Raw genomic sequence first — 21,092 nt, forward strand, 5'->3', positions numbered from 1 at the left:
AACCTTGATGACCAGCCTATGGCTAATTGAAACTCATTATGTCTGCTATAAGCCGATGCTTTATTATTTCAGACTTTTGTAGGACGTGCCTTCTCACCATATAGACGCACGGGGACGAAAATTTGCCAGCGGGAGTAAACACTCTAGGGCTTCGAAGCATATGTCCAGCTCTTAAGATTTCCTGTTCTTACGATTCTGTGTCGAAACTTTCGAGTTGTTTTTGGCTCTCCTCTTACGCCAAGATGGTATACTACGAATCTCTCTTTCAGGAGATGCTCAAGGGCCAGCAACTCCGCCGTCCAGCGATGAAGAAGAACGAGCCAGCATTCTTCCAACGGCTCGAACAGGCCATGGACGTCCATCGAGAAAAGATCCGCCTCAATGTGCTCAAGCCACGCTGGGACGACAGCGTCCTCGACCTCACAACCAGTGATTTTCTTTCCCTTAACCGTACAGGCCGTATCCGCGAGGCTTTCCTCGCTGAACTCGCCCGCTGTGGCGATTTTCGGCTCAGCGCCTCGGGATCCAGAGTGCAGTACGGCAACTACGAATACATTCTCGAGGTTGAGAGAGAGCTTGCCGCATTCCATGGTGCCGAAACAGCTTGGATCTGCCACTCGGGCTTCTACGCCAACATTGGCATACTTGAGGCCATCGCGCTACCCGGAGACGCAATTGTTTTTGACGAGTTCTCACATGCCAGTACCGGTGTCGGCATGAAGGTTAGTCTTGCTGCGCACAAGGTGTCCTTTTCCCACAACAGCGCAGATTCTTTGAGGGACGCCCTGGTGTCGCTCAAAAAGCTCGATGCGGGGTTCACTTCTGGCGAAAGGTCAGTTCTCATTTGTGTGGAGAGCTTGTACAGCATGGAGGGCGATCTTTGCCCACTCAAAGAGCTTGTCGCTGTCGCTAAGGAGGTTTTTCCCAACGGAAGCGCTCAGTTTATCGTTGATGAAGCCCACAGTAACGGTGTCATTGGCCCTAGCGGAGGAGGATTAGTATGTTTCTACCTCACTGACCCCTCGGGACTGTTTCAGTGTACGTCCACTCACCCATGAAAATTTTCAGGTACAACTGTTAGGGTTAGAAAAAGAGATTGCCATTCGCGTGCACATGTGTAGCAAAGCGCTGGGTTCAACCGGAGGTAAGTCAAACACGCGAACTATGTCTTCTCAGCTGGCATCAAGCTGAAATGCACATTATCAAGGCGTCATTCTTTGCAATCAAACTGTACGAAGTGCCCTTGCCCAATACTCACGATGCTTGACCTACAGTGGCGCACCCTCGGTGCCCATGGTGGCCTCTATACGGGCAGGCTATCAGTTGTTGGCAAGTGGGCAGACGCAAAAGGTGAGCGACGCATTCTTGGCTCTCCTTTCTGCGCTAATCGTGTCACGCGATAGGAACAAAACCATATTCAAGAAATAGTAAGGTACTTTTTTAAGTCTCTTCTAGACGACCCAATTTGGCAGGAAGCGATGGATGAGGGCCTCATCTCCGTGCCCATGGCCGAAGACCATGAGGCGCGCCCTGTCCTCTCGCATGTTGTCCCTATCAAGGTCAAGCCGGGTCACGACTTTTCCCTCTTCGTCCACTTGGCTATGGCAAATATGAACGCTTATCCCATGGCTTACCCTGTCGTGCCCAAGGGAACAGCTCTTGTCAGAATACTATTCCACGCGCACAATACCAAGGAGGAGGTAGACAGGATCATCGTCACTGTCGGGGAGTGGATTGAGGAGATGCTTGCAATTGAGCGGGACGAGTCTGAAAACATTCTACCAAGTGCCATGAGAAAGTTCCACGCAATGCAGACCGCCAATGGCTGGAGTTGATTTGCCCTGTTCAGATACTTTGGAGTAATTCGGGAAAGTGTCAACGTGTTTCCCGCTAAAGCGGCCACGCCACCCACTTATTTCATATTCATGAAGCTTCTTAAAAACTAAATTACCTTTGCTTTCACTTTGATTCCTATCTCAGTTATTAGTCCTATGACGGGGCATTCTGCTTATGCTGCATGTACCATGAAGCTTATTGGTCTGATCGCTGGTCGCTGAAGCCGACTAGATGGGTGTTGCGGGGGACACCTCACAACACCTTCTATATCACCTGGTAGACCAATAAGTTGCTCATGGGCTTCATGAACGAAACAGCCCTCATCGCGCTTTTTTCAATACGGAATTTTTGTTTCTTCTTATAGTTTGCAGCGCGTAGGTCTACCACTTCTTGCTCCAATGGAAGTATACGCTTCATGACCTTTGCACATGCCTTACAAGCCTAATCAAAAGTCCCTCTTGTAGGCGTAGGTGGTCTATCAGACCGGTATTTCATTAGCCGACTTGCAGAAGCTTTATGATTTGAAAGCTGTTTGATATTTCTCTGTGTTTCGAGGCAATAGATGCTTGATCGGCTTGATGGTCGGTCTGGTGATGTAGGCGAAAGAATTGAACATTGAGCCTATACATTCAAGGACCGCGTAGTGAATAAATTAAGGCACGGTGGGATTTTGGAAACCTTTGATTGGATAAGCTATATTGCTGCAGATGGGATCCACCACCTCTTCTCTTTCCTTACTGCAACCTCGGAACTCCCCAATCGACAAGTTCTTATCAAACCCCGTCTCCTTCTCATTGTATTGGCAACCGTTGAGATCTGGATGCCGAAATTTCTGCTACTGACTCTTTCAGCTTTTTTTCTCATGTAAATGAAAGGGCGGTTCACCCAAGCGTCGTCACTCCCGAGGTGGCTGACCGGGATGGCGTTATCCACGAAGCTCAATGCAACATACTCCAAAGTGGCTGACAGCTAGACTGCGGCATATCCTCTCCGCTGGATATCAGGTTCAATACCATATCCGCAAATTGAGGATAATGGATATTACTTCCATACCATATCCTCAATGAGGATATCCATGGATATCCGCGAGGATATGAGGATATTTTGCGGATATCCGCACTAGCATAACTCTCGCCTGATTATCTACTTAGGGGTAGTCATGTGCCTCTTATCCAGCTGATTAATTTATTTTTCAGAACAAAAGATACACAGGTTTGGTCCTGACCATACTACTAGCCTTATTTATCCTAATTCCTCATGAAATATTAAGAAATATATTTGTATTAAGCAATTTATATTCATTTTATTATTACTTATAGCAGCAATTTGATTTTTGAAGTAGATTGGGGGATATACATGATTTTTTGTAATTCCACTTTACTTTACCATGGAAATATATATTTACTCAAGGCAGTAGTGTAGGATCTTTTAGCTAAACGATGTACATATGACTAAACTCACCATTTCTTGGTCAAATTTAACTAGCCTAGCTTTAAATTAGTTTCCTAAGCCTATCTTTTAAGTATATTAAGTTTTTAAATATATCCTTCTAAGAAATACCGGTCGGAAGCTCTAATGTTGTGGACAGCGGACTTAGTGAGTATGATAGTAAGGTCGAGGATATCCAAGGATATCCATGCGGATATCCGCGATATATCCTCAATTATCCTCAATTATCCTCACTGGTGATTAGTAATAGCCAATCATCGTCATTAAAAGTAAGAGATATGTCGAAAACGCACCCCGCAACTTACGAGTTGCAGCTTATTGCCATAACCCTGATATTTTCAGCTCGTCCTATTTGTACGTTTCTCCCTTTCTTTCTCTTGTATAGTGATCAAGTACAATATGTCTTACTCACAGGCATCTCAGTCCCAATTTTCCTTCTGCGCCGATTCAGATCTAGGTCTGAATACCGACCTCCTTTATTCAGATGATATCTCTGAGCTCATTGGCAGTCAGGCTTCACTGACATCCACGTCCCGAATTTCATTTCCGATTGCGCCCCTCTCGCTTACGCGTGTTGGCCTCCCTCTTCAACAGTACTGGGTCCTCTATTCCTCCGAGCCTGGTAGCGAGATGGATGGATCTCGTAAGCGCTTTATAACGTGGTGGCTAAATACAGAGTCTGGATCAGCGCCCGAAATACAAGACTCGATCCGTTGGGATGGGAAAAAGACATCAAGTGTCTGGGATAATTTCAATCAGGTTGCACATGAGAAGACTGGCAAGCCAAAGGTTATGTGTACATCATGTCTCTGTACCCTTGTTCATCCAAGCTATCGCCGTGCTGGGTCATCGCCAATGAATGCACATATTAAGGCAGGCACTTGTACTCGGAAGCCAGTTACCCAGAGGATCGATCAGCTACTCAAACATATGGTATATTTCTCTTTCATCAAGACCCCTAATATCTCTCTTGCTAATCTTAATAACTATCCCAAAGCCAACTATCCCTAGACACCAACCCTTCTCCCAGGAGCGTCTGGTGAAAGCGATACTAGACTTCATTTCTACAGCTCACCTACCCTTCCGAATCGTTGAACACACCCAATTCAAAGATCTAGTAGAGATTATTCAACAAGCCCACAGCAAGATCGATATACCATCCGCGCGAAGCATACGACGTTATCTTGATTCTGCAGTCAGAAGTGACCAGAAGGGGGTTCTGAAAAGGCTTCCAGATGGGAGTCGCCTCTCACTAGCGCTTGATTGCTGGACATCGCCATTTCAGCAAGCTTTCATGACCATCACAGGTTACTTCCTTGATCAGGACTGGAATTACTGTGAAGTTCTTCTTGGGTTTGAGCATCTTCATGGATCTCATACTGGTGAAAATCTGAGCAAGACCGTAATCCAGCTTCTAACTGATCATGGAATCACTGATCGTGTGTTATCTGTGACAACAGATAATGCAACGAATAACAATACCTTGATGATGAACATCCAAGAGACTATCCAGTCGCAAAGCCAATCAGATACCTTGATTTTCCGAGTTCCATGTATTGCGCATGTGATTCAATTAAGCTTGAATGAGCTTCTTGGGAAGCTAAAGGTGACACCACCTAACAAAGAGATTGAACTAGAGTGGTCTGATGAGCGGACCCATTCATTTCAGACCAAAAGATCTAGCTCAACTCGGCAAATTGCAGATACCTTAAAGAAGGCAAGTTCTATCTCCCTAAGGCTTGTAGTTTATTCTGATAAAAGAGTTTTAGATCCGAGGTCTTGCGGTCTTCATCAATGCAAGCCCACAACGCCGGGAGGCATTTATGGCTCTACAAACTAAGGAGCCTCGTTTAGTTCCTGTTCAAGATGTCCAAACCCGATGGAACTCGACCTTTATCATGCTGAATCGGGCCAAAAGGCTACAACCATTCTATGATCAGTATTGTATAGACCATCAGTATCTTCACTTCAAACTTGATCAAGAAGAGTGGCGACAGATTGAATACCTTCTTCTTCTCACAAAGCCTTTCTTCGACTTCACAAATATGTTGTCTAAGACTAAGGATGTTACTACACATAACATCTATAGTATTTACAACAAGCTTTTCTCTTATCTTGATGAAGCTGAGAGTAAGTTGAAGAATAAAGGTGTTGTCTGGAAGAAGCACATGCTCGAAGCTCTTCAGACTGCTAAGCGGAAGCTCTCAAAGTACTACACTGCGACCGATTATGAATCATATGGTGATGTCTATGCACTCGCGACAATCCTTTGCCCATCAAAAAAACTTCGATATTTTGCATCATCAGACTGGCAAGGTGAAATTAACTATGTTGATCACTATCATGGAGTTCTTAAGCGAGAGTTTGATCGATATAAAGAGACACTTCACCATGATTCAAACAATACAGTCTTACAAGATACCACTAAAGAGGCCCTGGATGATGATTATGGTGATCTTGATGCTGCTTGTGCTTCTCAGAGCCAGCCACAGCATAGGCTCTCAAAGCCCGAAGATGATGAGATTGCGAGGTATCTTGCCCGCGGGATCGAGGGTCAGAAGCCTAGAGCATTCTGGAAAGACCATGAGCATGAGTTTCCTATTCTTGCGAGGATAGCACGGGATAATCTCTCAATCCTAGCTAGTGGCGCAGGCGTTGAGCGATTATTTAATTGCGCTCGCGATATGTGCCACTATCGTCGCGGGCAATTGAAACCAAGTACCATCCGAGGACTGATGCTTCATCAATTCGCCACTAACTTTGACGTTGAGCAGAAGGAGATAGAGGTTATCAAGGAGTATCTATCCATTGGAGAAGCTGCGTTGTTAGATCAAGCTTGGAAACCAATGCCCCAGCTTGAAACACTTGAGCCAATTAGTGATAACGAAGAGGAGGATCAAGAGCCTAGCATAGAGGATACACAACAGATAGAGAGCTGCGATGATGATTTGGGTAGTGGGAAGAATAATGATCAAAGTAAGCAACTGCAGCGCAAACGATCAAAGAAACGATCATCCGAATGTTTTGATGACGATGACGATGACCTTCCAGAAATGCCAATAGATGAGGGCATGCAGGGACGGTCGGGGCGAATTCGGAAGCAACCTAGGTTACCTGATGGATTTCAGATTGATTTAAGGTAGTTAGTATTAAGTATTGATTAGAAATGACAGAATCATGTTTACCAGATTGAAATCTTTAAAATGATGATTACACGAAGATTACTTCAAAAATACACAAGAAAACGCATAATTTATACACGCTCAAAAAAGTCACGAGGCTAGGCGTGTTTGGCTGGTTTGATATCCATTGGATATCCTTAAATATCCAGAGGATATTAGGTGGTATACCATATCCGCAAAATTGAGGATTGCGGATATTACGTGACATACCATATCCGCAATTTGCGGAGAGGATATGCGGATGTCCGTGGATATTGAGGATGTTGCCGCAGTCTACTGACAGCGCATGATTAGCGTCAGAGAGAGATATTGACCAAACAATGACTGTTTGTGTGGCTGACAAATTCCATAATCCCCGTAGTATTTGTCAGAAAAAGTATGGCACGCCATTGTACTTTTGTTGCAGTTAGAGGCTAATGGTGCCTGACAGTCTTCGCCCTGCTGATCTTTTACAGCCTAACTGCTGGGAGTGTATGACAGATGCGGCATGACCGCTCATGTTCACCTTCCACCAGCAATGATTTTTTGTTTCGTTTTTCAGCTGACGGCAATTTTGCGAGGCGCTCGTCATCGAAAGAATAGTCGGGCAAATAATTGCTCCTCGCGATGTCTTTCTCAGCTGCCCTGGGACTCGCCGAAGAAGTGATGTTTTTGGGGACCATACTTAGTAATACCAAAATGGTGCGCCTTTGTCGAGATGAATTGCTCGTACATCCGGTCTGGAACCTGACAGTGCCTTATTCACATCTCAAGGCACCCTCGCCAATTTCCAAGACGCGCTGGAACATCCAGAATGGCGCCCATTGCTACCGTTGATACTGACTACGAGGTCGTTGCGAAGTCTCTGCACACCATCCACCTTGACATTCTTAGGGCTGGAAATGCTGCAGAGAGCAAGAAGCTACTGCGTGCTTGCCAGACTCAAGGCTTCTTCTACCTCGACTTGACCAGCGACGTGGAACTATGCAAGCAGTGGGAAGACTTGTTGCTAGTGATGAAGCGATACTTCAAGCAACCATTGGAGGTCAAAATGCAAGACGCTAAGGGCAGCGACAACTACGGGTAGGCTTTTCAAAGGAGATCTAGCCGTCCCTGGGTCTTGATTGCTTACCTTTCGATTTAGATACGAACCTATCGGCACCGAAGAAGGACCCAAACCCAAAACTAGAGACGGCTATGAATCGCTCAAGGTATAATGGCCCATGCCGCTCACCTGCCACAGTCCTCGTCAACTAACTAGTCTGTTGTATTATTAGATTTCCCGCCGGGAATCTCTCAAAGGCACCATGGACCTCACCACATCTATTTCATCCCAGTCAGACCTGTTTTTCTCTTTCATTCAAAGCGCCCACGCCATCACCATGTTGATCCTCAAGCAATTATCACTGCAGCTTGGCCTCAGCGGCTCCTCCAGCTTCGAGTTCTACCATGTGGACTCCAAGCCGTCCTTTTCCACCCTTGGCCTTTTGCGCTATCCAAAGCATGAAGATGACGTACCTCAGACCAGTGTGGGCCACAACAAGCATACTGATGTAGGCTCTCTCACCTTCCTGCTCACCCAACAATGGGGTCTCCAATTCTTGTCTCCCCAGACCAACCACTGGGAGCTCCTAGAGCCTCGCCCCGGCCATGCCATTATCAATGTTGGTGACAGTTTGCACTTCCCATCCAAGGGTGAGCTAGCCAGCGTTGTACACCGCGTCATTCCTCTCCAGGACACGCAGAATGAGGACCGGTACAGCATTGCGTACTTCTTGCGCCTAAATGACGATGTCACATTCAATGACTCAACGGGTAAGACTTGGACGGCGCGCGAATGGCACGATTTTAAGTTCAATGTTTTTAAGAGTCCGAGTACCTTAGATTCTAAAGGGCAATTTTTGACGGGTATGAGAGAGGAGAATGATAGGATGGTGGGTAATAGAGCCCGCCAAGTCACGCCAACCCTGTGATTGCTATAAATGTCGCACGCCTCTGATACTTTGACCGTATTTGATGTTCGTGCTTGTGTTGAAAATGAAATAATCATTTTTAAATGCTTGAATATGAAAGTGAAGACCATTTTGTAAGACTTATCCATACACAATACATATAATGGACGTAGTAAGTCGTTGCGTTTGTATATTCAGCAACAGTGATTTATTTCTACATTTATTTGTCAGGATTTATAACCAGGGTCATAAGTATGATCGTCCAGTATCTTCTTGCTCGTCTCAGCAATTTGGCGGTACATGGCCAACGCATGAGCCCTGCTCTGCCTCGTCCCCAACAAAACATACCCTATCCAACCGATTCCCGCTGTGGTCGACACTATAGATCCCGGCTCCGAATACATCTCGGCCCTGGTGACGTATGATCGCACATCAGGCAGCGCCACAAACAGCTTGTCGAAGAAGTTTTCTGGCACGCGAACCTGGGCACGGTGTGTTGGAATAGGAATCATGCAATGCGCCGTCCACCACTGGGCACCACCCCCACCGCCAGGACTAGGCTGTGAATATTCAAAGGGGGCTGATAGAGCTTGGAACCGCTTCTGGTCGTTGATAGCACGCAGGAACTGTAGGGCGCCCAGGTCTACACCGTACGTGTAAAGTGTAGCCCACGTGCCACCGGTGCCAGGCGGACGAACGTTGACTTCGATGAGAAACACGTCTGGTTTAGACTTTGAGCAAACCACTTCTGGTGCGTCGTGGGGGATCAGGTCCAGCCCGTTGTGACTGTCGGCGTTGCGATAGTGCATGGTCGATCTTATCATGCGTCCCTCGCAGTGGAAGACGCCGGACGAAAAACCAAGCTTAGCGAGACTGCGCGGTACAGATGACCGTATAACGTCAATCTCATCAAGAGGCAGCCCCGTGTTGGAGATCTGCACTGTCTCTGCAAAGTTGTCGGCAAGTGTGGCGTCGCTGGCGTCGGCGAGACAGGGAAAATTGTCCGTCACCTCGAGGAAGAGTATTTGGCCCTCCCACAGGACAAAGTTGGCGTCAAACTCGGGCCCGTCAACGTAGGTTTCTATTAAGATGCCATGCTCTACCAAGTCCCCTTCACTCAGCATGCGCACCGCGGCGTGTAAACTGACATCGTCGGTTACTTTTTTGACCCCTTTAGATCTCCTGCCCTGACACGGTTTGACAATTAGCGGGTACTGTAGGGATTGGAATGTTTCTGCAAAAGCAGGATCGACAAGCTGATCTGCTCTTTCAAGTGTGACAGCTTGGATGTAGTCTTCGTGAACAACCTCACGCATCTTAGACTTATGGTGCGCGCGCATCATGTATTGCGCTGGTTCAGTTGGAAGGCCCAGCAGCTCAGCAGCCTGTGCCGTGGCCACAACATACTCGTCGGTAAAGGTAACGATGCCGTCTATCTTATTTTTTCTGTTTGCGACAGACTGAGCCAGCTTGTGTGGCAGATCCTCCAAGTTCTTCATATCTATGGCTACAAAGTCTTCACGCATATGTGCATACTCTTCCCCTTCAAGCCAATGGCCCGACTCGTCGTATACCACTATGGATATACCGAGGGACTGAGAGGCCATGAAGAAACCCGAGGAACCGTGCTGCCCGCTTTTTGGGTCGGGCATTGGACGACCGCCTATTAAGGCGACACGATAACGGCGAGATCTTGTTGGCAGAATCCAGTCGAAAGACAGGCGCATTCCCATGTCGTCCTCCAGCAGCTGCATAACTTCAGATGTGGATAGCTGCGACTGCTTAGCAAAGACAGCACCAGCGGAAGAGGCCAGAAGCGTGAGTAAGGAGCTCTCTGAGTTGACGGCTGGAACAGGAAGAAGACGGTCCCAGCTAGAAAGTGATATAACGCCGTCGACGTACTTAGAGTGCTGCATTCGAAGGTGGATAATGTCGCTCCTGGATACATATCCCTGCCGGGGAGGCAGAATCACCTTGACTAGAGACTCTTTCCCGTCGATAGGAGATTGGTGAAACCGCCAAACGTGACGTACAATGCTTTCTAGAGGCGTTCCAGAAGTACCTAGCGCTTCACCAGTAACTTTAGTGAGAGACGGACTAAGCAACAGATTGACGCTGTGATAATAGACCCGACTCTCTGTATCTGAAGGTGCAGAAATATTCCATCGAGCTGATATTTTCACTGGATCTATATAATTCAATGGTTAGTATTTATACAATTTCGCTTTTTCCCTCCTTTTTCTTTGTTCAGTTAAAGACGTATGTACTTACCTTGGCCGTCCGCTAAATTTACCACAAAGATCTGGCTCTTCCAAATGTCTGCCGTTAGCTGACCTGTTGTCATCGTATTGGTATGGATTTTCGGAATAGCGTAGCGTGATGAATTGTTAATGTTTGTTTTGTGGCAGATTTGGAACTTTTGTTTTGTCTTCCATCTTACATTCTCTCACCACGACCATATCTCATCCATCTCCTAAAATAAAAAAATTCAAGTCAGTCAAAAATTGATCCCATGGACTGAACATTTGCAGCAGAATCATTGGTCCAGCAAGTGCATGACTGTGCATGAATTTGGCTGACGCTGGCTCGGCTGCCCGCCTGGTTTCCGGTGCCTAGCCCCCAAACCCCTGCTCAATGCTTAGCGCCAGATCCCTGCAGCCTTTAAAGCTATGCCGTGCTTTTTCACAAATTGGCGTGTCTCTCTAGTGGCGCCCCCTCCCCACCCAGCTGGGTCTTTGATTTCTCAGCAACTCCTTTTTGCACCGACACGGTCCATGTCGCATCACGTCCCTTTTCCTATAGTGCCCTCTGTGTTCATTGCTATGCCTTAACCGTTCTCTTTATCATACAAATCTTAGCTAGAGCACCCAGAAGCAGTCTCACTTATCTCCGCTGCTTGGCAGCTTATTGCCTACTCCGAAATGCCCTTCTCCTCCCGAAATGGCTCTTTGTTCGACCAAAACAGTGAGCAGTTCGACTTCAATATAGGATTTGAACAGGTTTTCTTCTCCATTACTCCGTCTGTTCTGTTCATAGTAGGGGCATCATGGAGGACCGCATCCCTGACAAACAAGCCCGCCATCGTCAACCCTACTGCATTTCGATTTGTGAAAGTGGTATGTATCCTTACAAAGTCGTTTCTTCACGCGAGCAGAGTACCTTAATAAGGTGACGTGGTTACAGGGTACCATTATAACCTATGCAATTCTTCAAACTGCGCTCGTGATTTTGGCCGCCGCGGGTCACGTCTACGCCACGGCCATGTTCATTGCAGCTTCGGTCCTCAAATTACTTGGCGCCGTTGTCATTCTCCTTCTGAGCGTCTTTGAACATTCTCGAACGACTCGTCCATCTATGCTGCTGACTAGTTATTTGCTCCTGACGCTTCTCCTCGACGCAGCACAATCGAGAACACTCTACCTGTCATCCACCGTGTCTACAGAGCGCGCCTACAGCAACCTCTTTACTGCCGCTGTAGCCGTCAAGGTTGTCGTGCTGCTCCTGGAATCTCAGCAAAAGACCAGATGGGTAGACTGGGATAGAAAGGAGCATAGCCCAGAGGAAACAAGTGGCATCTTCTCTCTTGGTGTCTTCTTCTGGCTTAACCGCTTGTTCTTGGCTGGCTACAAAAATGTCTTCTCCACCAACGATCTCTATCCATTAGACGGTGCAATGGACCCAACAATACTCCACGAGAAATTTTATCGACACCTGGACATGTCCAAAATGAAGGGTGACAAGTTTGGCCTTACCAAAGTCCTAATACGCACCCTTATCGGACCTCTTCTTCTCCCAATTCTTCCCCGCTTCGCCCTCCTCGGCTTCTCCTTTGCTCAGCCGCTTTTTATTGAAGGTCTTCTCGACTACCTCTCTCGGGGCAGGCTTAACCCCAATTATGGATACGGTTTCATTGGCGCAGCCTTTTTCATCTACGGCGGAATTGTGGTCAGCTGGGCCTTTCACCGGTACGTTTTAGAAGACCCTCAAATGGACCTTTCCAGGTTCCGCTAACGCATATAAGCTACTATCATCATCGTATGCGCACTATGCTGAGATCAATTCTGGTTACTGAGACGTTCATCACGGCCACAAAAGCTCGCATTGGAACCAACAACGACAGCGCTGCGCTAACCCTAATGAGCACTGATATTGAGCGAATCAGAATGGGCTTCCGACAGCTGCATGATATCTGGGCAAGTCTGATACAGGTGGCGCTTTGCGCGTGGATGTTCGATAGGCAGCTAGGCGTTGTATTCGTCGCTCCTATCGGGGTAGTTATTCTCTGTTTCGCTGGCCTTGTTATCCTCATGAACTTTATTGGAGCTGCACAGAGGAGATGGATGTCTTTAGTCCAGAGGCGCGTTGGTCTGACAGCTACTGTTATTTCCAGCATGAAGAACCTCAAAATATCCGGCCTTTCTTCATCGGTTGCCATTTTTTTGCAGAAGCTTCGCGTCGAGGAACTTACGGCGGGAGTCCATTACCGTAAGATTTACATCGGGGCGGCCCTACTTGGGTTCCTTCCGCTGCTCATCAGCCCGGCTTTGGCGTTTGCCTTTACCACGACTAAGCTGAACTCGACAAATGTATTCACCAGTCTTTCTTTCTTGACCCTCATGACGCAGCCCCTATCTCAAATTTTCCAGAATATTCCTGAAGTCATCTCTGCCCTAGCTTGCATTGGCCGAATCCAGGCTTTTATGGAGCGTGAGGCTCGTGAAGACTTCCGTCAAGTCGCAGCTTTCTCTGAGAAGACTTCCGAAAAGGGTTCATTGGGCAGCAAATTGTTATATGATCCTGAAGTGGATATTGAAAATGGAAGTTTCGGCTGGGAACAAGATAAATTCATCCTGCAAGACATTAACGCTAAAATACCAAAAGCGTCACTTACCCTTGTTGTCGGACCCGTTGGCTCGGGCAAGTCTACGCTCTGCAAGGCGATACTGGGAGAGATTCCTTTCCATCAAGGCAAAGTCACACTGCGCACAAGAGCTTCATACGTCGGATTCTGCGATCAGTCTGCGTTTGTGTTGAATGGAAGCATTAAGGAAAATATCATAGGCTTCTCTCCGGTGAATGAGGACAGGTATTCTGAAGTCATTGAGGCAACGGCGCTCGCCTTTGATTTTGACAACCTGCCACAAGGCGATGGGACAAACGTGGGCTCCGACGGAATTTCCCTATCTGGAGGCCAGAAGCAGCGCATTTCCCTGGCACGTGCCCTGTACTTGCAGACTCATTTCCTTGTTCTCGACGATGTATTTAGTGGCCTGGATGCGGATACCGAAGATCAAGTCTTCCGCAAGGTTTTTGGACCAGAAGGACTGCTGAGGAGGCGCCATATCACCGTCTTGCTCTGCACGCACAGCGTTCGACACCTACAGGCGGCAGACCACATCATTGCCCTTGAAGGCGGTAGGATTAGCGAGCAAGGCTCATTTGACACACTTATGTTTGGTGATGGCTACGTCCGCCGTCTTGAGGTGAAGGGCTCATCCGAAAGCGACACAGTGTCAGACGAATCAAACATCGAAGAAAACGCAAATGAATCTTCGTCACCGGCGAATAGGATAAAAACTGCAAAGCTTACCCTTGCCCCCAATGTTGATCCGTCGCGGCAAGTTGGAGATGGCACTGTCTACAAGGAGTACATGAAGAGCATGGGGTGGCTGCTCGCAGGGTCTGCCATTTTCTTTTCCTGCCTCTGGGGCTTCTTCTTGAACTTTTCCACTATCTGTAAGTACTTCACATATGTGTATCCGGGATACATCTCATCTTGGAAACTAACAGCGTACTGCAGGGCTCACGTACTGGGTTGATGACTTACAATTGCAACACCCAGCGCACTCATCCGCGTACTGGGCCGGGATCTACGCGCTGTTTCAGATCTGTGCCCTGCTTTCACTTCTCCTACTTGGTGCCTCCATTTGGATCGTCTCCATCAAACGCGCTGGTGCAAACTTGCACGATGACATTTTGAAGACACTTTTCCGGGCACCACTAAGCTTCTTCACCGAGACCGACATTGGCGTTACAACAAATTTGTTTTCTCAGGATTTGAATCTCATTGATACAGAGCTGCCAGATGCCACAGTCAGCACGCTTTTTTCGGTAAGCCATTGCATGATCATTCAAAAAGTTTCCTCCAGCAGCTAACATGAATGGATAGATAACCCAAGTGATCGGACAAATGGCTGTTATGGTCACTTCCGCTCCCTACTTGGCCATCACTTTCCCATTTCTCGCCATTCTGTTATACGCGCTGCAAAAGTTTTACCTACGCACGTCAAGGCAACTCAGATTGCTCGACTTGGAAGCCAAGAGCCCGCTATAGTAAGTGAGAGGAGCAGAGGGCCTTGTTCATTCACTGCCGTTACTGACGAACGTTTAGCACCCACTTCCTTGACGTTGTTAGGGGCATCACAACTTTAAGGGCATTTGGTAAGGACAACTACCACAATTCTGACGCGTTCGTTCGATGCGCTATTGTTTCTAACACAAAACACATAGGCTTTGTACGCGAAGATATTCAAAAGAATGCGAGTCTTCTCACCACCAGCCAGCGACCATCGTACCTTCTGCTCATGATCCAAGAATGGCTGAATGTCGTTCTCGACATAATAGTCATGCTGTTGGCAGTAGGGCTGACAGCATTTGCCGTGCGCATGCATTCCAACACAGCTTTCACCGGTGCTGCTTTGTACAGCCTTTTGAGTTTTGGAGAGAACCTCGCTGGCATTGTTCTGTTTTGGACCAAGCTTGAAACTTCACTTGGCGCAATTGCCCGACTGAAGACTTTTAACGACACGGTCAAGCCTGAGGATAGGGATGGAGAGGATGTTCATGCTCCTGAAGATTGGCCTCAGCGCGGCGTGGTTGAACTGAAAGGTATTTTTGCAAAATATGAGTAAGCATTTTCAGTTACATACTATAAGACGCGGCGTTGACTTTCTGATTAGCACAAAAGACAATGATGACGCGGCTGAAAGCTTTGCTCTCCGCAATATCCAGCTCACCATCGACACTGGCGAAAAGATTGCTATCTGTGGTCGCACCGGCAGCGGCAAGTCTAGTCTTGTCGCTCTGCTTCTGAAGCTTCTCGATCCAACAACCGCCACAGCGGAGAATATCGTAATTGACGATCTACCACTCCACCGGCTGAACCGATCTGAATTGCGCCAGCGCATAATTGCGGTGCCCCAAGAAGCCGTTTTCTTGCCCGATGGGTCTACAGTCCAGAACAACCTTGATGTTGCTGATGAGGCCACACCCGAGGAATGCAGGGCGGTACTTGAAAGCGTCGGCTTGTGGGACTATGTCGAGAAGCGAGGTGGGTTGACTGAGGGAATGAACGCCTCGAGCTTCAGCGCCGGACAACGGCAGCTGCTCTCGTTTGGTCGCGCCCTACTCAGACGGTCTGTTCGCGAGCGCAAATTTGGGGCCGGTAGGCAGCTGGGTGGCATTCTCATTCTGGACGAAGTCAGCTCAAGCGTTGATCGAGAGACGGAACGCGTCATGCAGGAGGCTATTAGGACTGAGTTCAAGAATTACACGGTGATTTCGGTCAGCCATCGACTAGATATGATTATGGACTTTGATAGAGTGGTGGTCATGGATACCGGCGAGATTGTGGAAGTTGGCAAACCAAGTTTGTTGGCGCAAGAGGTTGGAAGCAGGTTTGGTGATCTGGTTAGAGCAGGAAACAAGTAGAATTGACGATGTCGATGCGGATCACAGCATAGCTGGTACAATAGGGGAGCAGAAACATGTTTTGAACCAAAATTTGTAGTCCCGCTTCAGATATATTTGAACTAAGTAACTTGTTTCCTAGGCCTTAATCTTACACGAGCAAGACAAAACAGAAGAAAAAGAAGAAAACATTCTGCATCCTCGCGAGGGGTGCAGCTTTCCAGCTTGTTGCTTACGAGAGTCAACTGTAGCTGTCCAGTACATGAAACCTTGAAACTGATTCAATCTATACACCTACGATACCCTGGGTGGAGTTTAAGATTTCACCAACCAAAGTAGTCGGCTTAGCATGAATTAGACTCTCCAGCATGCGACCCGGGATCTTGGCCGCCTCCTTAGCCCACTCTTCATCAATCTTTGCAAAGTTGAACTCAAAGTCGGTCTTGATACCATCCCCCTTGGAAAAAAGGTACCAATCCAGCAAGTAGTTATGTTTCTGTTTGTCCTTGAACGTCCAGCTAGTCGAGGCCTGGGGCATATCGAGGAAGCACAGAACATTAGTGGTGTTTGTTGTCGGGCTAGCGCGCAGATATTCAGGAAGGGAGGCCGTCACGCCGTCAAACTCCATAATGTCAAGCGTCAGGTTGTGCAACTCCGACAGCCACTCCCCTACCTTCTTACCCACGGGAACATCCGTGCTATAAGGCGACTTTCCTACGACAGGGCCAACGACAGCTTGAGCTGGGGGCCATGGCACTGTTCGTCCTGAGAGACTGATGGAGAAGCCAACACGGTCCCAGCCGCTTATCTTACTTAGGAAAAGCGCCCATGCTGCGTAAACCATGGTGGTAGCAGTGATGCCCTGTGAGGACACAGCTGCATCGAGCTCGGACTTGGTGAAGTTGATGGGCGACTTGATGATTTTCAAGTCGTAGTGGTCTTCAGGTGGAGGTATCTTGGGCGCAGGAAGTTGCAATACGGATGTTTTCGGTAGCGGCCCGAGGATCCTTTCGAATCTAGCAATTGCCCTCGGTAGGTTCTGCTGTTTGTAACTATCCATGAAGCGGGCAAAGTCGGCCCATCGAGTGCCCTGAACCACTGCCTCGCCCCTCAGAGCGCTTTCCACATCGCGGAAGAGGATGGCTGTGGAGAAGACGTCGCCCAGGACGTGGTGGGCGCGCGTAATGAAAGCAATGTCTTTGCGGTCGGGGACAGTGATGACAGTGACATCAAAGTAAGGAACCTCGATGTCGATGCGAGAGACATCTTTTATTGCCTGGAGGGCATTGCCTTCCTCAACTAGAAGGGCGCTCTCAAAGTCATCCTGAGTTGCACTTACTTCCTTCCAGTTGAGGTTTAGGTGACCGAGATTAGAAAGAGAGAAGTCCCCTGCGCCAAAGCGGGTAGAGAAGATACTATGAGCTGATAGCGCCGTGATAAACGACTTGTGCAGCTCGCCCGCAGTGGGGACAGCAAGACGATCTCCGACATATCTGGCTGTGCCGATGAGGGCACAGAAATCTGGATTATCGTATGACCTCCTGAGGAATCCTTTTTGCACGTCGGTGGCGAATGCTGGGCCAGTAGTATAGTTTTCTGGTGCGTTTGCCTTGTGAATCACAGTGACGACCTTTTCTAACTCTCCTATGGTGTCTAAACGCAAGGCCTGGATAGCAACAATCGAGTATCCGTACGTTTTGAGGCGGTTAGCTAGGCGGATTGATGTCAAAGAGTTTCCGCCGAGTCGGATAAATGATGAGCTGCTGTTAAGGTCCCTGGTGGGAACGTGAAGTGTCTTGGAGAAGGCGAGGCGTAAGGCATCATAGGCGGACAGCTCCTTCCCTTCCTCCTCCAGGCCTTCGTCGTCGCGCGAGAATCGTTCATCCAGCAGCGCAGAGAGGGCGTGCTTGTCGATCTTGCTATTCACTGTCAAGGGGAAACTATCTAGGGCAACGAGATCGTCGGGAACTACGAATGCGTCGTAGCGCTGCCGGAGGAAAGCACGAAGCTCGTCGATATCCACAGTGGAGGGCTGAACAAAGCCAACCAGCTTCTCTCGCCACATCAGAGCGACGGCGACACGTACGGTTGGAAAGCTGAGTAATGCCGGGCCGACCTCAGTCTCGATGTTAATCAAGAATCCTCTATTCTTGAGCAGAGAATCGGTCCTTCCAGCCCACACAAAATCTCCGTCTTCGGTCCTTTCAGCAAGGTCGCCAGTCCTGTACCACCGCTCACCGTTCCACTGAATAAATTTGGTGGCTGTCAACTCGGCGTTATTAAAGTAACCGGCCGCCAGGTTGGGGCCACCAATAAGGACCTCGCCCTTATTGCACTCTTTGAGGTTGTGGTCCACAAGCACGACTTTGGCCCCGGCAACAATTTCGCCAAATGGCGGTTCCTTTTTGGGATCGATCTCGCCCAGGCTAATGACGCAGGTGCTTTCTGTTGGACCATAAGTGTTGAAGATTTTTCTGCCTGGGTGTGCCCACTCGCGAATCACCTCAATGTTGGGCGCTTCTGCACCCAGGAAAATACAGACGGCTGGGTCGTATGCCTTTGATGGTGCTAATGAAGCCAGCATGGACGGGGTCAGGTGCAGTACTTCGCATGTGGTAGCTACCTCTGGAAAGCTTGACGAGGATGCCATGACGATGGCACGGCCTTTGGTGAGTGTGCTCCAGATTACAGCAGCGCAAGCGTCAAACGCGACGGAAAAGGCCAACATGACACGGATTTCCTTGCCAAGTGCGGTCTCGAGGTAGTCACTGTGATCGAAGGAAATGGCGAGGGCGTGGATAGCTCTGTGGTACACCATGACTCCCTTTGGCTTGCCGGTTGTTCCCGACGTGAATATGATCCACGAGAGTAAATCGTCTTTGAAATCATGACGGAGCGCTTCTAACTGAGCAGTCAATTGGGCTGCGTTGCCAAGCGGTGACCGCAACCACTGCTTCTGAAAATAGATGGTAGACTCGGGCAGCGCAAGCCCAGGCACTGGTGTCGTGACAATAGCAAACGGAGACGAAAGCTCGAACAGAGTTGCCTCGATACGAGAGCGGCTCCAAGCAGCGACGTCGATAGGCACGTAGGCAGCTCCGGTTCGCAACGTGCCAAGAATAGAGGGCAACATCTCAAGGGACATGTCGGTCAAGACGGCAACCCTATCATAAGGTTTCACACCAGCGGCGAGCAGAGCGCGGGCAACCCGGAGTGAGGCGGTTTGCAGCTCCTCATATGTAAGGTGTTGTCCCTTCCACTCGACGGCGACCGAGTTAGGGATTTGGGAAACCCAGTCGTCGAATTGGTCGACTATCGTGGCCTCAAGTGGCTTTGGAGTGTGAATTCCGTTTATTGTGCCGGTAGATTGGACATCATTTGTTGGATTGGCGATGTGAACAACGTTCTCTGCAATTGCCATTGCCATCTTCGGTTTTCGGATGAGTATTTCTTGGATATCTTGACAATGTGGAAAAACGCGGAACAGCTTTGGCACAGCCTTGGTCCTCGATAAAGAGGATCGGGGTGTTACCTTGTATTCAAATTGCTTAGAATATAAGATTACTTCCGTTAGTGGCAACCCCAATGGTCCATGCCATGCTCACAGTGGAGTTGATAAACACCAAGCATGAATGCGGCGCTAGAACAGGGTCGAACAAGAGCCTTACGACACATCATTTGCGGCTTAGGCGTCATGCTTGGGGAGGTTGAAAGACTTGAAGGTGCTGAAATCTTGGCAATGAATTTTTGTCCAATGCTGCGCAGTATAGTATGGCTTATAGTGGCTGACATGGGTGACATTAGCTGACTTTGCAGCTCCATGACTTTGCAGGCAGCACCGTTGTAGTGCTGATGAACGGCGCCAAGTTCCGGTGGTATTTGCATTTACCAATCAGAAGAGAGAGAAAAGAATCAAAATTGGTTATATCTGATGGAACTTTTCAGGTGTGGAGAGAGGAGAAAAGGACAGGAACCCGCTCACGCACCTCAAAGGAGTGAGGCTACCTGGAAACCTGAGCCTGGTTGCCCAGGTTTCAATGATCGGGATTTCTCAACACATTTCATTGGTTCCATCTTTCCTTCATTGCTTGCCCTTCAGCATGGTTATTCTACCCTGGCCATTGATTCATCGGCTGAGCTACAAGGGAAGGTTCTGGACAGACAGGTTTATAAATTTGCGACGCAGTCATAATTCATATTCTGGACGCAGCAAACTCATGTTAAGCTTTTATGTAATGCCATCGCAAAGACAATTCAAGTTTGCAAGCAGAGACCCATGCAACCATGTTAGTGTTGTCATTTATTCTCAAGCTCGTTAAGCAGATCTAATGTATAGAAGAATGACCAAGACAATCCTGGCTACCCGATCGCAATACAAACCCCGAGAGCCTGCTAGTTCTGTGAGGAGGGACCAGAGATGAGGCATCTACATCACCATCAGTTAATTATTAATCAACAGAAGCCACTGCTATTATATCATACCTCGTCGACGGCTGCGTCGGCAGTTTCTGACAGCTTCAATTCCTCCACGATTGTTGGGCTACTTTGCACACTCGACTGTAGCAGCCGTTCCAACGCAAGAATGAGGCTTCCAGGATCGCTTTGCGGCAGCTGGTGCCGTCCATGAGCCTTGCCCTGTCGCTCCATTTCTCCCAGACAGAGCGAAACTAATGAGAGAAGGAATCAGTCTATCCTGTTGCGTTACAGTCATGGAAAATCCCGTGAATTCACTTACTAGTCGCCTGCGACATGCTCTCATAAAAACCTCTCGACTCCCATCGTGGCCATTGGCGACTGTCTTCCTGTAGACTCTCTACCATGGTCTTGATGCGGCGACTGCGACTGGCGCATTGAGCCATAGCGGGTAAGCTGCCGGCTTCGAATCTCGCCGAGTAGTACTCCAAAACCATTTCGTCCAAGTTATGGAACCCTACGCTTGACACAGCCTCAAGAACAGCACTAAAGCGGCGTGTGTTTTCAGTCGCGGACATGGTATGTATTCTTG

The 21,092-nt window shown here is 48.3% G+C and overlaps 7 protein-coding genes across 7 annotated transcripts; 4 read left to right on the top strand and 3 right to left on the bottom strand.

Moving 5' to 3' along the window:
- Positions 1-242: 242 nt before the first annotated feature.
- On the top strand, positions 243-1,835 carry N7520_009333 (aminoacyl transferase sphA; the record flags this gene model as incomplete). Its single annotated transcript, XM_057143267.1, has 4 exons — positions 243-998; positions 1,069-1,144; positions 1,208-1,350; positions 1,404-1,835. The coding sequence occupies 4 exons, from the start codon at positions 243-245 to the stop codon at positions 1,833-1,835; spliced, it is 1,407 nt and encodes a 468-aa protein (XP_056992555.1).
- Positions 1,836-3,684: 1,849 nt separating this feature from the next.
- N7520_009334 (uncharacterized protein) lies at positions 3,685-6,428 on the top strand (the record flags this gene model as incomplete). Its single annotated transcript, XM_057143268.1, has 3 exons — positions 3,685-4,218; positions 4,283-5,002; positions 5,055-6,428. The coding sequence occupies 3 exons, from the start codon at positions 3,685-3,687 to the stop codon at positions 6,426-6,428; spliced, it is 2,628 nt and encodes an 875-aa protein (XP_056992556.1).
- An 832-nt stretch (positions 6,429-7,260) lies between these two features.
- Positions 7,261-8,419, top strand: N7520_009335 (uncharacterized protein; the record flags this gene model as incomplete). Its single annotated transcript, XM_057143269.1, has 3 exons — positions 7,261-7,529; positions 7,591-7,657; positions 7,724-8,419. 3 exons carry the CDS (start codon positions 7,261-7,263, stop codon positions 8,417-8,419), a joined length of 1,032 nt encoding a protein of 343 aa, XP_056992557.1.
- Positions 8,420-8,625: 206 nt separating this feature from the next.
- Positions 8,626-10,742, bottom strand: N7520_009336 (uncharacterized protein; the record flags this gene model as incomplete). The annotated part of the gene is made up of 2 exons (XM_057143270.1): positions 8,626-10,586; positions 10,670-10,742. The coding sequence occupies 2 exons, from the start codon at positions 10,740-10,742 to the stop codon at positions 8,626-8,628; spliced, it is 2,034 nt and encodes a 677-aa protein (XP_056992558.1).
- A 577-nt stretch (positions 10,743-11,319) lies between these two features.
- N7520_009337 (uncharacterized protein) lies at positions 11,320-16,108 on the top strand (the record flags this gene model as incomplete). Its single annotated transcript, XM_057143271.1, has 7 exons — positions 11,320-11,514; positions 11,582-12,363; positions 12,420-14,151; positions 14,189-14,509; positions 14,568-14,731; positions 14,790-15,305; positions 15,334-16,108. 7 exons carry the CDS (start codon positions 11,320-11,322, stop codon positions 16,106-16,108), a joined length of 4,485 nt encoding a protein of 1,494 aa, XP_056992559.1.
- Positions 16,109-16,373: 265 nt separating this feature from the next.
- Positions 16,374-19,514, bottom strand: N7520_009338 (putative NRPS-like enzyme; the record flags this gene model as incomplete). The annotated part of the gene is made up of 1 exon (XM_057143272.1): positions 16,374-19,514. One exon carries the CDS (start codon positions 19,512-19,514, stop codon positions 16,374-16,376), a length of 3,141 nt encoding a protein of 1,046 aa, XP_056992560.1.
- Positions 19,515-20,383: 869 nt separating this feature from the next.
- Positions 20,384-21,078, bottom strand: N7520_009339 (uncharacterized protein; the record flags this gene model as incomplete). Its single annotated transcript, XM_057143273.1, has 4 exons — positions 20,384-20,412; positions 20,468-20,513; positions 20,570-20,754; positions 20,823-21,078. 4 exons carry the CDS (start codon positions 21,076-21,078, stop codon positions 20,384-20,386), a joined length of 516 nt encoding a protein of 171 aa, XP_056992561.1.
- Between the last annotated feature and the right edge of the window lie 14 nt (positions 21,079-21,092).

The sequence above is a fragment of the Penicillium odoratum genome (assembly GCF_028828045.1).
Source record: "Penicillium odoratum strain IBT 22623 chromosome Unknown utg000006l_segment0_segment0, whole genome shotgun sequence".
In the NCBI taxonomy this organism is placed as follows: domain Eukaryota; kingdom Fungi; phylum Ascomycota; class Eurotiomycetes; order Eurotiales; family Aspergillaceae; genus Penicillium; species Penicillium odoratum.